A 15,406-nucleotide genomic window follows, 5' to 3' on the forward strand; every position below is an offset into this window, starting at 1 on the left:
GAAACAATGATGGAAAACAACCATTGTCAAACCTCCAGGTTGAAGTTCACTTACTCTACAGAATTGGGATTTGACTTATTGCTACTTCAACTTCCCAATGAATAATCCATAGCTCATTTTGATTTAAATCACTACACTAATTTGCCACAATAATAAATAAATAAATAGTAGAAATAGGTATACAAATTAAATAAATAAATAAAAATCCCATCCAGTTATAAAAGGCAACTTAAGGGCTATCAAAATCATGGTTCATGTTTGCAGGCAACAATAATTATAAATGATTGTCTATAGCATTCATTCTCCTACCACTAACCACTAATAAGAAATTCATATTTTTTTGTTGGAGATTGCTATAGTAGAGGAACAGGAAGTTTTTATTTGGCTTGAAGGGGGAACAATAACCCTATTTAAAAATATTTCTAGGGAGATTCTCAGTCTTCCAGGTCATGGTTGTCCCAAAAGTGCTTTCCAAAAGGCAACTGGAAACAAACATAGGAACACGACTGTAAAAGCTAGTAAGGTCACATTTTTCAAATGTTTGGACAAAGGCAAAGGAGTTTTAAAAGGAACTTGCTTCAGCCACTATATTTCTTATTTTAGCAAAAAAATAAAACTAAGTAGGAGAAAATTACATTGCCAAATAATTGTTACCAAATATTAGGAATGTAACATGAAGATACTTTGGAAACTATAAAAGTAGCACAGGGAATTCTGTGAAGGCATCACAGATAGTCCTTGACTTACAACTATAGTTGGAACTGGAATTTCCATCACTAACTGATATGGTCATTAAGTGAGTATCACGTGAATGTGCCAGATTTTGAGAGGGTGTGATTTTTTTTGCCAAAACAGTTAAATAAATCACTTGGCTGTTAAGTAATCACACTCTTAAGTAAATCTGCCTTTCCCCACTGGTTTTGTTTGCCAGAAACCAGCTGGGAAGGTTGTAAATGGCAACCACATGACCCCAGAATGTTTCAACCATCATAAATACATGCCAGTTGCCAAGGGCCTGAATCTCAATCACATGACTGTGGTGATCCTGCAACAGTTTTAACAGTTTTCCCTCCCCACTGTGTCCTATTTGCTTTCGTATTTTTGTATTTTATTCTATAATCTAATAAAATGTTACAAATAGTTTTAAAGTCTGAAGACTGATTGGATGTCACTTTTTGAGCATGTTACAATTTTGAATGGTTGCTAAATGAATGGTCATAAGATGAGGACTACACATGGGAAATGGCACTGCTTGGAGTGCTTGTAAAATTCCATGGATTCCCCTGAGAGGCACCTCAAACCATGAGATGGGCAGCAAATAAGTTAGTTAGCTAGTTAGTTAGTTAGTTAGTTAAACAAATAAACAAATGCCTGAAAGCAACTCCTTATATTAAGAGCTGGTTAACCATGATTTATTAATTATACCATAACTGGCTGGATTCACATAATGCACTAAGTCAAACAGGCTTCTGTATGGCTGGCACACAATGTGGACTCAGTCAGTCTCTTCCAGAATCCCTTTTCGTACAACTTTCAATGCAGAGTAGCAGGATTGCTAAAATTAGTAAACTAGCACGCATGTGCGGGGGAACCTTTACCTTTATACATTTAAGCAAACTATAAACATGCACAACCTATTTAAGAATGGTTGCTTCAGAACTCAGCCACTCACCTGCTGGCCTGGTGGTGAAGAATTCAGTGGGGGCTGTACCTGTAGTGCCATAGAAGGAGACAAAATAGGTTGCTGGGGGACCTGCTGCATGCTGAGGGGCTGGTTGAGGATGGAGCTCTGCGGGTGATGCAAAGAGAGTTGCTGATGGAGAGGGGGGCTAATTTGGAAAGAAGGAGGTGGCGAGGCACTGATACTGGGCAACATGGGTTTGGAACTGAGGGTCCTGGAGAGGCTGGGGTGAGGGTGACCACGGTAACTCTGCAGATCCGATGGAGACAAGAAGGAGCCCAAGCCAGGATAAGGTGATGAGGCTTGCGGTGGCATTGTATACAAGGGCTGTTTGGGTGGGATCATTTTTGAAGGTTGGCTGCTTTGAACATTTTTTGTCTCGCCTTGGTCAGCTGAACTCTATGAGAGAAACACACAGACGAACACATGAAGAGAACAAATTGCAATGAAAATGCGTTAAGTGAAACTTGGACCTCTGGATTAATTAATGAGCAACATCATTTGCCTCTCTACAAAATCTTTATCTTTGCTTCCACTCATGATAAGAAGATATTTAAGTTTAAAATACATGACTGAACATCCCTTTCCAACATATGAATCTCATACAGATTTTTTTTAAATCAAATGGACATGGAGATGTGTTCATGCTAGCTTTTCTTCACTTCCTGTAACTTAAGATCACTGAAGCAAGCAGACAACTAAATTTGTGTTAATGGCTCATCTTCTATATAGTTCTGTAACATCTATGGCTAATGCCATTTTCTTTTCTCTCTAACCTGTATAAACTCTGTTAGAGATTTCACAATTGCTTGAGTAGTGTGGAATAACTATTTTAGAAAAAATAACAGCTAATAAAATACTGGATTTCTTAAATAAGACCTATACAGTAATCATAATCTCTGGACATTTAGGGCTGTGCCATTTGTTTTCTCAGTTACAAAATCGTGCTTGGTAACATATGTATTGAATGAAGAGCCTTGTTCATAAGATCCAGCTAACAGAGGTCAATTCCAAAATCTTTTTAGGAATCTAGTCTTGGTGTTCCCTCACTATCCCTAGGTGTAAAAATCTAATACATGCATACATTGTAAGGGCCTTAGTCCCCTGAAGGCCACTAAATCTTCTGCTTTAATGGTGCAACTGAATCACAGTGGTCTTGATTTGAGACTTCACATTATTTCTCACAGTATAAATGGTGTACAATTAGGTAAAAGTCTACAGTTTTCGATGGTTATATTAGATGAAGAATAAGTGGCAGAAAAATGTGCAACAAACTTACTGCATTTCCCAGCACTATGTTAAATCAACTCTAGAAAACATTTTGCTCATTAATACTGTAAGTAGTACCAGCAGCACAATTGGAGTCAAGCTTAATTAACATAAAATTCTTCAGGGTCTACAGCATAAACATATAAAAAGCTTTGTACCCAGAACTAGTTAAAGGATCAAATAACAGATTACTTTTTTTCCAATACATGAAGAGCCACTGCTAATCAAAGTAGCCAATTTTGGACCAAATAAAAGGCATTTTATTATATCATTATTTCATTTAGCTGCATGTTTTACTTATTCAATGCTTAAACCAGAGGAAGACAGACTTTTGGGCCCCTGAACCAAATTGAAATTTTGAAAGCATGCTGAAAGTGCTTTCATAAAATGCTTACCATAGTGGGACACAATCGTGCAGGGATTTTTTTTTACAATAATAAGGAAATAATCTATTTTGTTCTTTGGGCAGTCCACCTTGCAATCTAATTTATAACTTTGGGGATTTTTTGGTAATTTCCCAACTAAGGATTAACCAGAAGGCAACATGGTGATTTTATCCCACTGTCTCTACAGTTATGGTTTTTGCCAATATTCTTGATTATTTTTCTGTCTAACAGGCAATTCCCAGGGAAAACAACTGGGCTACAGCTCTAATCACTTAAATTTTCCAAGAATCCCTATGTAGCCTATATGACAATCTCAGACATTATTGGAAATAAATTGATCTTGAAGCTAACACTTTGATTTACAATCAGCTTTCCATTTATTTATTTTAAAATACATTTTTAAAAGTTAAGTAAGATGAGACTTGCAGGTGCCCATAAGCACCATGTTGCTAATCTCTGTTCTTATCCATTAGGATCCTTCTTTATTCTCATAGTTTTGACAATTGCATATGTTATCTGCTATGCCACCTGCTTCCATTTTGTGGTTTGCTTCAAATGCAGACAATTTCTAACAGAATTTTATTTATTTACCTCTCTAAGGCAATAGACATATTTTAAAGTATTTGCTTGCAAAGATAAATGGGTTTTTCTCTCCAAAATCTTTCATCCCAGCTATATTTAAATATGAAAGTCAGATTTTAAAACTGTCTTTTTTTGAAAAATAATTCCACAACAGTTATCATTACTGCTTTGCTAAATGCCGTAAGATAGTGTGCCAATGAATTAGATGCAGCATGAATGGAATACCAATATCAGAATATTCAACTTTAAACTCATTCAGTGCAGTTTTGAATTTTTTGAAACACTTAACCCAGTGAAAGGGACTAAGATTATTTCCTTTTTGACCTTTTTGCCACAGCGCTTAACCTTCAAGCATGGCTCAGTTAACTCTCCAGGCAAAGTTCCTTAGTGCTCATTGCACAGCATGAAGTGTATAATTACTTGATTTTAATTATAGTAAAATTAAAATGATGTAGAGGTTTAAAAAGTAAATTTATTTTCTTATAATATTGACATTAAAAGCATTTCTGCCTGGCCACTGCATGGTGGATTTATGTAAAAGGACTCTGTAATATAATGAGAGAAAGAGACAGACAGACACAGAGAGAGAGAGAGAGACAGACAGACAGACGGAGCTCTGTGTCTACAACACAAAGAATACTTTCCCATCTTCTCCCTCAACTGTGTTTTATCCCCAGGGCCACCCTGCCAGTCCATAGCATGCTTACTGAAATCTCATGCCAATAGCAAATGAAGAAGCAGGTCTCTGCATCATTAAAGAAAAATGCCACGTGACGTTCTGTGAACTGATAGGTCGAGATGATCTGTAAATCAAGATTCTGTTCTTTGATCCTCACTATTAAATATTTCTGCCTCCCCCTTTTAATAGTTTCATTATAATAAAATAATGTTGAAATCAAAGCAAACCAGCATGTAAAATGCACTGCTAATTAAGAAGAAAATGCTAATGTTAGCTATAACATATACTGTAATTCCCTTACATGTAACAGCTGTTGATCTAAGGTAGCAGTTCCAAGCTCACTCAAAAATGTCTATGGATTAGCAAAATGGATAGGCTTTAAAATATTATTACAGTCCAATGTCTCCTTTGTTTTATTAAATATTCCAATATTCCCCACATATATCTATGTTACACGTTCAGCATAGACATGCTGCCATTATTATATACAGGAAAACAATTGCAACTGCATTACCTTTGCTCATAATTGATTTTCAGGTAGTCAGTGGGTCATACTGTGCATACACACACACACACACACACACACACACCAATGCAGTCCCAGTCACCTATTGAATTAATCCTGAAACAGAATTAATGAAATAAATTTAAATGTGATGATTCTATTTTTGTTTTCTCTCTCTTTAATTTTTACTTTCTCAACTTATTTATTCTTTTCTTTTACTTTCTCACTGAATGGTGTCCATTTTTAAGTATAAATTTTATATTCTATATCAATTCAATTCCAATTCCATACCAATTCAAATTCCAAACAATTCTACTCTTGTTGGTTATATATTAAAAACTATTGTTTTATTTTTGCTTCTTTTTATTACTGGAGAGCAAAATTTTCTTCAAATACAAAAAAGAAAGAAAGTGAATATAACTAGTGAAGATAATCCCATCTAATGCAGCCGTCTCAACTTGTTCCTCAAAATATAGATTTAAATGCTCATCACCACACCCACTGGCTGAGGAAGATGTAGTCTGATGTTATAAATTCAATACACGCGAATTGCCATGTCAGCTCCTGCTATTTGAATCTTGTTGGAAGGATAACAAAGTTAAGATATCAGACACATCTCATTGAATGAACTGGACTTGAATCCCTTCCTGCTCTGACTCTGCTCTTGTAGGTTTTGATGTCAAGCTCAACTGCCTGGTTTGTGAAAACATCAGATCATATGCCAAAGGTATCCTTAAAGAGTTATGATTGCTACACACACACACACACACACACCCCTACATGATCACATTTTGGATACTTGACCATAGGCTTGCATTTATTCATGACTAGTTGCACCATCCTGTGGTCAAATATGGTCAATTTAGGAAAAAGTAATTACTTAACAACCTTATGATTCACTTAATGACCACTGAATGACCATTTGATTTGCTTAACAATTGCAAAAAAAGATATGATGGAAATTCTGAGCTCAATTGTGGTTGCTAATAAATACCTGTAATAAATTGATCCTATGTGCTGCTAGGACCTATCAATCTTCATTAAAACCTTTGTCTCTTTGCCTCACAAAAAATCTGATCTGCTAATGAACCATGACTACTATTTTAATCTTTGCGGATCTCAATGCCTGAATAGACGGAGACTAACATCTGCCTATTGATTTTTCTGAGAGCACTATATTAATTGTGACCTGGACATGAATGACTTGGCTAAAGCTTCTGGACCAGGGTATAGACTGAGTAAGGTTCAATTCTCTAGAAATTATATTTTAAGGAGTTTAAAATACATGCAGAGAATTTTCAAATTTCCCTTAATTATATTGAAAAGTAAGTATTTAGGCATATTTCTATCTCAAAATACTGGATCTAGTTGTGCCACAGAGTGAGCTCATAACCTGGTCTCAAAGATTGCAAGGAAACCCCAGGACATTCAGCGTTATTTTCTTGAAACCAAGAAAACTAAAATCCTTACTATGTATCCTTCAGGCAAGCTGGAGTATTTTACTTAGTTCATACACTATGTAGCTAACACTTAAATTCATTTTGATGGCGTGGTTATACTGTGTTTCTTACAAACTTGCTCTTCCCCAGAGATGTCCCTGAGTTGCAACTAATTTATCATTGCTACAACCATGGAAATTCATATATGAAGCATAGTCTGTTACCTTGGAAACCAAGCTGGCCCGGTAGGCTGCCAGAGCTTTTAGATATTCCTTCTTTGCTGCTTCAGTTTTCCTTTTATATGCCTGAAAAGCCCAAGAAGAAAATATTAATTAAACAAGAGAAACAGGATGATACAGCTCTGATTGTACAGTTGTTTATATCTCGCACATTGCCCAAGGGATCTGTGCTAGGTTTATTATAAATTCAATCTTTGTATAAAGGTAATACAAGAGTGAATTTTATATGCTTTTCCCAAAAACAGCAATTCAGGCTGAAATCAAAACTACCAGAAAACAAACAGAGATTAAAAATTATAGCTGGGCTTATCACAGAAGTTTTCTATTGTTTGCACAAGTTAAAATGCTATTTTAGAATTGGCAAGGAGGCATCAAATTCAGAGAGAGTGCTCTACAAACTAACTACTTATTAATTGCTTCTTGACTCATTTTTTACTTTTGGTTATCAGTAATGGCAAGAGCTACTTTGATGTAGTAGTTAAGGCATCAGGCTAGAAACCAGGAAACAGGGAGTTCTAATTCTGCCTTAGTCAAAAAGCCAGCTGGGTTTTTGAGCCAATCGCTCTCTCTCAGCCCTAGGAAGGAGGCAATGCAAACCCCTTCTGAGAAACTTTGTCAAGAAAACTGGAGAGCAGTCCAGGCTGTCTCTGCAAACTGGACATGACTGAATAGAAAGAAAAAAAATAGAGTGATGGTAAGATAACAGTATGTTTTATATTTCTTGCAGAATGGTATAAAGTATTTTTTGATACATTTTATCCAAACTCTATCAATAATCAGATCAGATTTTGTTAAACTGGAATCTTACCCTTTTCATTGAATGAAATATGATGCACATATCATATTATGTCTGGTAAAGATCATACAGTAGGTGTTAACATTTAACTGATTAATGTAGATATTAGAGCTTTAACGGCTATTTTAGCAGTTGGCTATTTTAGCCAACAGACATCAGCAAGTGATTGCTTCAATGATCAAGGATAATCAAACTTGACATAGATCAGATAATATTTGGCTGTTAAGGTTAATGTTATTGATTTGAGTAAAGATGGAAAAGACAAAGCCACCATCCTATTACTTGCAGACAAAGCTTCCAATGAAATCTATAGATAGTATATTATCATAGCTAAATTACCTTAGCTATGGATTTCCCATAGGATTTATAAAATGGGTCCAATTTTTGTACACAGCTTTAAGTCTAAATCAATGGTTGCCTTAATCTAGTTTTTCACTCTACAGAAATACCAGATAAGGATATCCATTTTGATTTTTGATGTTTGTTTAGAATTCTGCTTGTTCTACTAGAGAAGCTCATAATATCAGCTGAGATTATTTTTTGCATAATTTATTAGCATATAAATTGATACTATATGCTAGATATATTTTATTGTTTGTTTCTGATCATACTTTGATTCTGGCTCTGAAGCATTTGATTAATAAATTGAGGCAAATTAAGAGATGCTGTGTTATGTGATTGCTAAGAAGGAATTAATAGCAATAGGTAATTATCATTTTTGTATGTTTACTGAAATTATTAACTTTTAGGTATTTATATTCCATGTGACATTTCTCAAATAATTACATTAAATATAAATATTCAATAAGTATGTGGATTAAGGAAGCTTTCTCAAATAAATGTAATTCCCAGGATACTTGATATTGTACATAGACTTTCCACGTATAGCAAATTGATTTTTAAGATAGGATGCAATATTTTTGGTGTCCATATTCTTGAACTACATAATCATTACATCAAATTGATGTGTAGAGAACAGAAATGGATTCTCCACATTCTTATCACTTCCAGGTCCTTCAACTTGGAAAGATAAATTAAGTGGACTGAAGACCTGATATTATGATTTAGAAATAAGTTGCTTGTAGGAGTGGATTATGCATTAGTGAAAATTATATTGTTACCTTTTGATGATTCATTGCTACATAGTTGGATAATCAAAAGTTTGGAAACAACTGGTGTCATTAAAACATTATAATATTAACAGAAAAAAGAATAATGAACTGGTAGGCAGAATTGGTGGTTGGAAATGAAAAATATGGGCTTGTCAACAGTAAGAAGAGCATCTTCCAGAGTAACTCATTATCAACTTTATTATTGTCTGAAATGGTATAGGGTTTCCTGCCTGAGCAGGGGGTTGGACTAGATGACCTCCAAGGTCCCTTCCAACTTCAACTACTACTTCTTCTTCTTCTTCTTCTTCTTCTTCTTCTTCTTCTTCTTCTTCTTCTTCTTCTTCTTCTTCTTCTTCTTCTTCTTATTCTTATATTATTATTATTATTATTATTATTATTATTATTATTATTATTATTATCATCATTGCTACAATCCCACTTTCAGTGATTTTGAAGAAAAAAATATTTGTTATCAAACAGCAAAAAAAACACCACGCTAATAAACTCTGACATTTGCTTTCTAAGGATGATCTGAAGCTTTATGGAAAATCAGAAGTCAAACCACAATCACTGAGAAGTGTTATAAATTTTTTTAGCACAAATGTGGCAATGAAATTTGGCCTAGAGAAATTTGCTACAGTAGCAATAAATTGGTATAAAATCACAAACAATGATAGAATGGGAATGCTGAATGACTAAACCACAGAAACCATCAAGATGAAGCCCACAAGTATCTGCGCATTTTACAATGGGTAACATCAAGCACAGACAAATAAAAAATGTGATTAGTAAATAATACATCCAATCGGGGAGAAAACTGCTAGATAAAAACGAACTGTAGAAAACCCATCAAAGTCTGGGTCATACTTCTGAAATGATACACTACTTGAATTAGTAAACGGACACAAACTGAACTGGACATTTTGGATGAAAAAACAAGAAAACCTATGACTATTCACTGTGCACAACATTCCTGTAATGATATTATACTTGCCTCACAGAAATGAAAAAAGAGGTTTACTTTCAGTCAAACTATTTGAAGAAGTAAAACATGCATTGGCTGATTATGTAAAAGACAGTCAAGAACAAAGTTAAAAAAGTTAAAAATGGGAATTTCCTGAATGTATAGGAAATAACACTGGCAAGGAAACCCAATATATTGCCAATTTCTACAAGAAATTGAGGGGAAAGTGGTTAAAAATTAAACCTCGCAATGGCTTACAACTGGAACATTAAAAAAAGAATCTGAGGGCTTGCAATCCAAACCAGAAGTGAAAAATAATAAAATGATTCCAAATCCAGATTGTACAAAGAAACAGAAGAAACAGTAAATCATATACTCATTTCATGCAAAAAGATTACACAGACAGATTATAAACAACAACACACCACAGTTGCCAAAATGATTCATTGGAAAATCTGTAAAAATTATAATGTGCCAGTAATAAAAAAAAGTGAGAAGGAACATATTGATGAAAAAGTAGTAAAAAATGGGCATATTAAAATAGTATGGGATTACTAAATACAAACTGATAGTCTTGGTGCGTAAATTAATATACAAGATTTAACTGTGGCTAAAAGAAGAAAATGTGGATAACTGATCAGTTGGATCCACACATACATACGCTGATAAATTCTTTTAAGAAACTCACTACTACTACTACTACTACTACTACTACTACTACTACTACTAATAATAATAATAATAATAATAATAATAATTTAATTTCTATACCGCCCTTCTCCCAAAGGACTCAGGGCGGTGTACAGGGCAATAAATACAATAGAAATACAATGTACAAAAGTTAAAAAAAGAATTAAACATTGTAGCCCAATTACAGTAAAAATAATAAAATTAATATTAAAATGAAGGAACTGAGGAACTGACATCTATGATTTCTCATTGTATATGTAATTATAATAATGTGAGTTTAAGTAATCCATATACTTACGAAACTAATTATGCTAGTTTCAAAGATGTGTATGGTTGGCCAAAGTAGGCTCACTAGAAAGGCAAGAACAACTGTAGATCCAATGGATGGAAAATTATCTCTGTGTCAGAATCCATTTATATCACATTTCATAAATGTATAGGTAGAACAATGTGCTTATTCTGGGGATTCTGCCATCTCTCCGAAGGGGGGGGGAGAGGATAGACTTTAGGCGATCTTCAAACAACAGGGAACATTTGAACTGGGGGAGGGAGGGGGAGAGACAGATCTGGATTGCATCTTCATTTACAACTAAAAAGAAAAGCAATAACCATAAAACCAAGGAGAGTTCCCTTTCCCATGGAAGGATCTGACACCTAAGCAAATGATGAGAGCCTGACCAAATGGATGAGGGGAGGGGCTGAAATGGGAATGCTTTATATAGGATTGAAATGTAACTTTGTTAGATTCCGTCTTGTATTGCCACAATCGATTCCATCCTAGTAAACATTTTCCTTTTGGACTAAACTTGCATCCAAGAGTTCTTATTTCCTAAGATGTGGATTGAGGTGGGTCCTGACACTCTGCCACAATCCTGCCTATGGAAACACATTTTGGAGCAACGTGCTCACTACAACAGATAGAACATCTCTGATAAACATGAATACAGCTGTAATAGTGCACTTTATCAGAAGACATACTCCCTCCATTGAAGCAGTTGAACATCAATGCTTTGTCCCAAACACTTCCATTGAAATATATAGATTAGAATATTACGCCCTTATAGTTATGAATGTGTTAATCTGCCATCTTGTTCTTCTGCATAACAAGAATATTGCTGAAATAGAGCATGGTTGCTGAGCCATTCAGCATTTATTTAGTCTGCTTATACATAAATATCATAATGGTATTTACTTGCTTACTATCTATATTTGGCTCTAAGAATAAACATTTATTTGAGTGTATAGAATTGAGCAGTTTTTTTTAAAAGGTGGTGATCAATATACAATCTGGCACTGTGAAAAAAACTATATAGTGTTATTCATCACAGCCTCTACCTCAGAATAACTAAAGATTAGAATATTATTTTTAATTTCCACAAGTTGTATATTAGTTTAAAAACATAAAGGAGTTTAATTCCAGTTTATCCAACCAAAAGCTGGGTTTCAAAATGGCAGAAGTTAGTTTTCATTCACTGAGGAAGTTTTGCATCACCTTTTCTAATGGCAACTTTCATTTTACAAGTCAAATTCTGAGGGCACTTATGAGATGGTTTTTGAAGGCTGCAGATGTTCTATATATGTGTGGACTGAAAGTACTATAGTATTAAATCAATAGCCTATTTTATGCTCATAATACATGCAAGCTTTTTCAATAATTTTTGAGAATTGTATTATCAAAAATGAAAAGAACGATGGTAATGGCTTTGTGTCTTCAGATCAGATCCAAAACTGCCACTTTGCAATTATCTATTTGTAGAGACATTACAACTCCACAGGGAAAAGTACTAAAAAAGGCCAAAGACAACAACTACTGTAAAGCTTGCTATTTTGACTTGGGGAAAGAGAAGGCACTGCTCTCCATGGAAAGATGGTTGCCATTTCTGACCTTCACAAGTGGCAGCTGCCTAATCTAAAGACAGAAACATATGACATCAAGCTCTTCATTACATAATTAGCAAGAAGACTACAAATAAAACTGAATATTAGCACTGGGTGGCTAATCAAGGAAATTGAATTCAAGAAAACAGATTTTAAAAAATTAAGAAAACCTTCTCTAACTGCTCTGATTTTATTAGACATCCCAGCAATTGGAACACTTTGATTTGCATAAAATTACATGAGATTAAAAAAAAAATAGGTCACTAATATGTGGCTGAAAGTTTCCAACCTTAACAGAAAAAAACTGCCTTGTGGTTAATAAGTGAGACCAATATGAGATTCAAAAAACCCACCTCAGTTTTGAAGAAGTCTCCCAAGAGATTAGGTTTGTCAGTGAATACATTTCTATTTCTGTTTTTTTCTTAAAGCTTAGTTATACTCAGAAAAATTAGCTTTGAAAAACTAAATTTTATAAACAATTAACCAACATTTCTAACACAGGTAGTCCTCGTCTTAAGACCTCAATTGAGCCCAAAATTTTTGTTGCTAAGTGAGACATTTGTTAAGGGAATTTTGCCCCATTTTACAACATTTCTTGCTACAATTGTTAAATGAACCACTGTAGTTGTTAAGTTAGCAACACAGCTGTTATGTGAATCTGGCTTGCCCATTGATTTTGCTTGTCCAAAGGTCACAAAAGGTACATGACCCTGGGACACTGCAAACGTCATAAACATGAACCAGTTGCCAAGAGTCTGGATTTTGATCATGTGACTGTGGGGATGCTGCAATGGAAAAACAGTCATAATGGTCTTTTTTCAGTGCCACTTTAACTTCAAACAGTCACTAAATGAACTGTAAGTTGAGGACCACCAGTATAGACCTGATGTCATTAGCTTGCACATGGCTATCTACATGTGGCACCATAACTTCTATGTTGAAGGATGCCATGAGCAATTGGCTCTTCATATCTTCTTTTGAGCATTTCATTCAAGAAGCATCAATTGCAGGAAAGGGAGGATATATGAACTTTTGGAATAACTTTAATTAGAACCATCCTATCTGAGGATGCGGTGGCTCAGTAGGTTAGGACGCTGAGCTTGTCGATCAGAAGGTCGGCAGTTTGGCTGGTCGAATCCTGAGTGCCGCGTAGCAGAGTGAGCGCCTGTTACTCGTCCCAGCTTCTGCCCACCTAGCAGTTCGAAAGCACATAAAAATGCAAGTAGAAAAATAGGGACCACTACGGTGGGAAGGTAACAGCATTCCGTGCGCCTTTGGCATCTAGCCATGCCAGCCACATGACCACGGAATGTCCTCGGACAAACGCTGGCTTTTCGGCTTTGAAACGGAGATGAGCACCGGCCCCTAGAGTCAGAAACGACTAGCACGCATGTGAGGGGGAAACCTTACCTTTACCTTTACTTATCTGAGGACTGGATTCCATATTCAACAAACATAACTGTGTGTGAATAGAACCATTAAGAGTAGCTAGATATTTATGCTTAAGATCCAAAAAGGCATGCATTTTTTATGGAAGTTACATTCTATGACAAATAAATCTACATCTCTGAGCTTTCTCTCTTTACAGTGGAGGAAAGTGTAAAAAAAAAGAAAAGAAATATCTTATGATTTCTGTAGAAAAAGACCTAAGACTTATAATCAAGGTGGTGGGAAAATTGCTTTGAGGCTCAAAAAATTATAGTTCCTTCAATAACCCATCCATGTGCATAGAGGTAACTGAATCTAAGCACTGATAAAATGAAGTAGGTGTTAATATGCCTTTTAAACCTCATTCAATTGATCAAGCAGGATGATGTTTTTTAAGTATTATTCTGTTATGTCACTATAACAGAATACTGAATAAAGGGTAAAACATTTCAATCCTGAACAGGACAGACCTACTCTTTTTGATCATTAAAAATATATGGACATATACACTTTAACATAATATAAAAGCATATATGATTGGTAGAAAGTACCTTTTCCCTTCTTTAATTCCAATAATTATTTCAATGTTAATTGGGTATCAATTGAAAATGTTTAGCCAAATCCAGATTTCCAGTATTGGGGTTTGGCACTTGATAAGAGGATAGCATTAGGATCCCTTATTATTTTTCTATTAGAGAAGGGTTTAAATATATTGGTAAAGACCCACTCTATTTCTCTTCCTCTTTGTCCATACTGTATATAGATTGGCAATAATGAAAAAGAAGATATAGGGTATTTCCAAAAGGAAAAATATTAAAGGTGATCTTTTTTGACAGTGGATGCTAACTTTTCCTAATTAGGGTTATCTGATACATTCAATGATATAGTGAGTTTAAAAGGAATTGCCAGATCAGTCTCTAAAATACAAAATTGATTAATATCCTGGAAGGTGCATTTATTTTATTTTATTATTTTTAAAGGGAAGGTCAGGGATTGTTGTTGTTTCCAGGACTTTAGGAATAAAATCATGTTTGAGGGATGATTTTTTTTATTTTATCTTTGCTTTAAAATCATCAGATGTTTCATTTTAATTTATTTCTATCATATATTGGCAGTACTTTTTTGCTGTGGGGAGAAGAACTCCAAAGATCGAAAAAGAGTGTCCATGAAAAAAAAGCTGGAGATTAGAAGGCCAGCTGCATAAGCCTGTTTATGAGTTGTATAAGAGGGTGAGAGACAGGTATCTTGGTCTATATAGGGCGGTATATAAATTCAACAAATAAATAAATAAATACCAAACGAATGGCCCATTGGGATCCCCATATCAAAATAACTTATCTTATGTCCGGTCGGAACTTGAAAATAACATTTAACGTAGCACAGTATTTAAACAAAATGATCCGGTTAAGATCTGCATACGTGGGACTGATTGGGGTAGACTACAAGGGCGACTCCGAAATATAATGTTATCATATTTTATCTATATCTTAAATTTGTATTTTATTACTATTTTATCTTAAATTGTATTTTATTTTAATTCCATTTTAAATTGTATTTTATCAAATTCCATTTTGGATTGTTTTTATCAAGTTTTGTTGACCGTTTGTTGCTGGAACTTTGCATTTTGATATGGCCCAAGGGCTAATCAATAAAGTTGTTGAGTTGTTGAGTTGTATCCCTCTTTCTGAGGAATAAAAATGTGATGGCATATTTCTGCAAAGGAGAGGTAGTGTGATGGACTACAATGAAAGAGGGAGC

At 34.7% G+C, this 15,406-nt stretch overlaps 1 protein-coding gene across 1 annotated transcript in view; it reads right to left on the bottom strand.

The window, feature by feature from the left end:
* The window catches only part of TOX2 (TOX high mobility group box family member 2), a gene marked incomplete at its 5' end in the record, with an annotated part of 41,279 nt that overhangs the window by 7,422 nt on the left and 18,451 nt on the right, over positions 1 to 15,406 (bottom strand). Inside the window, 2 exons of the mRNA XM_081322431.1 lie at positions 1,673 to 2,080; positions 6,766 to 6,846. Of these exons, the coding sequence (XP_081178557.1) occupies positions 1,673 to 2,080; positions 6,766 to 6,846 (489 nt within the window). The remainder of the gene's footprint in view (positions 1 to 1,672; positions 2,081 to 6,765; positions 6,847 to 15,406) is intronic.

This window comes from Vipera berus (assembly GCF_964194415.1).
Source record: "Vipera berus genome assembly, chromosome: 3".
In the NCBI taxonomy this organism is placed as follows: domain Eukaryota; kingdom Metazoa; phylum Chordata; class Lepidosauria; order Squamata; family Viperidae; genus Vipera; species Vipera berus.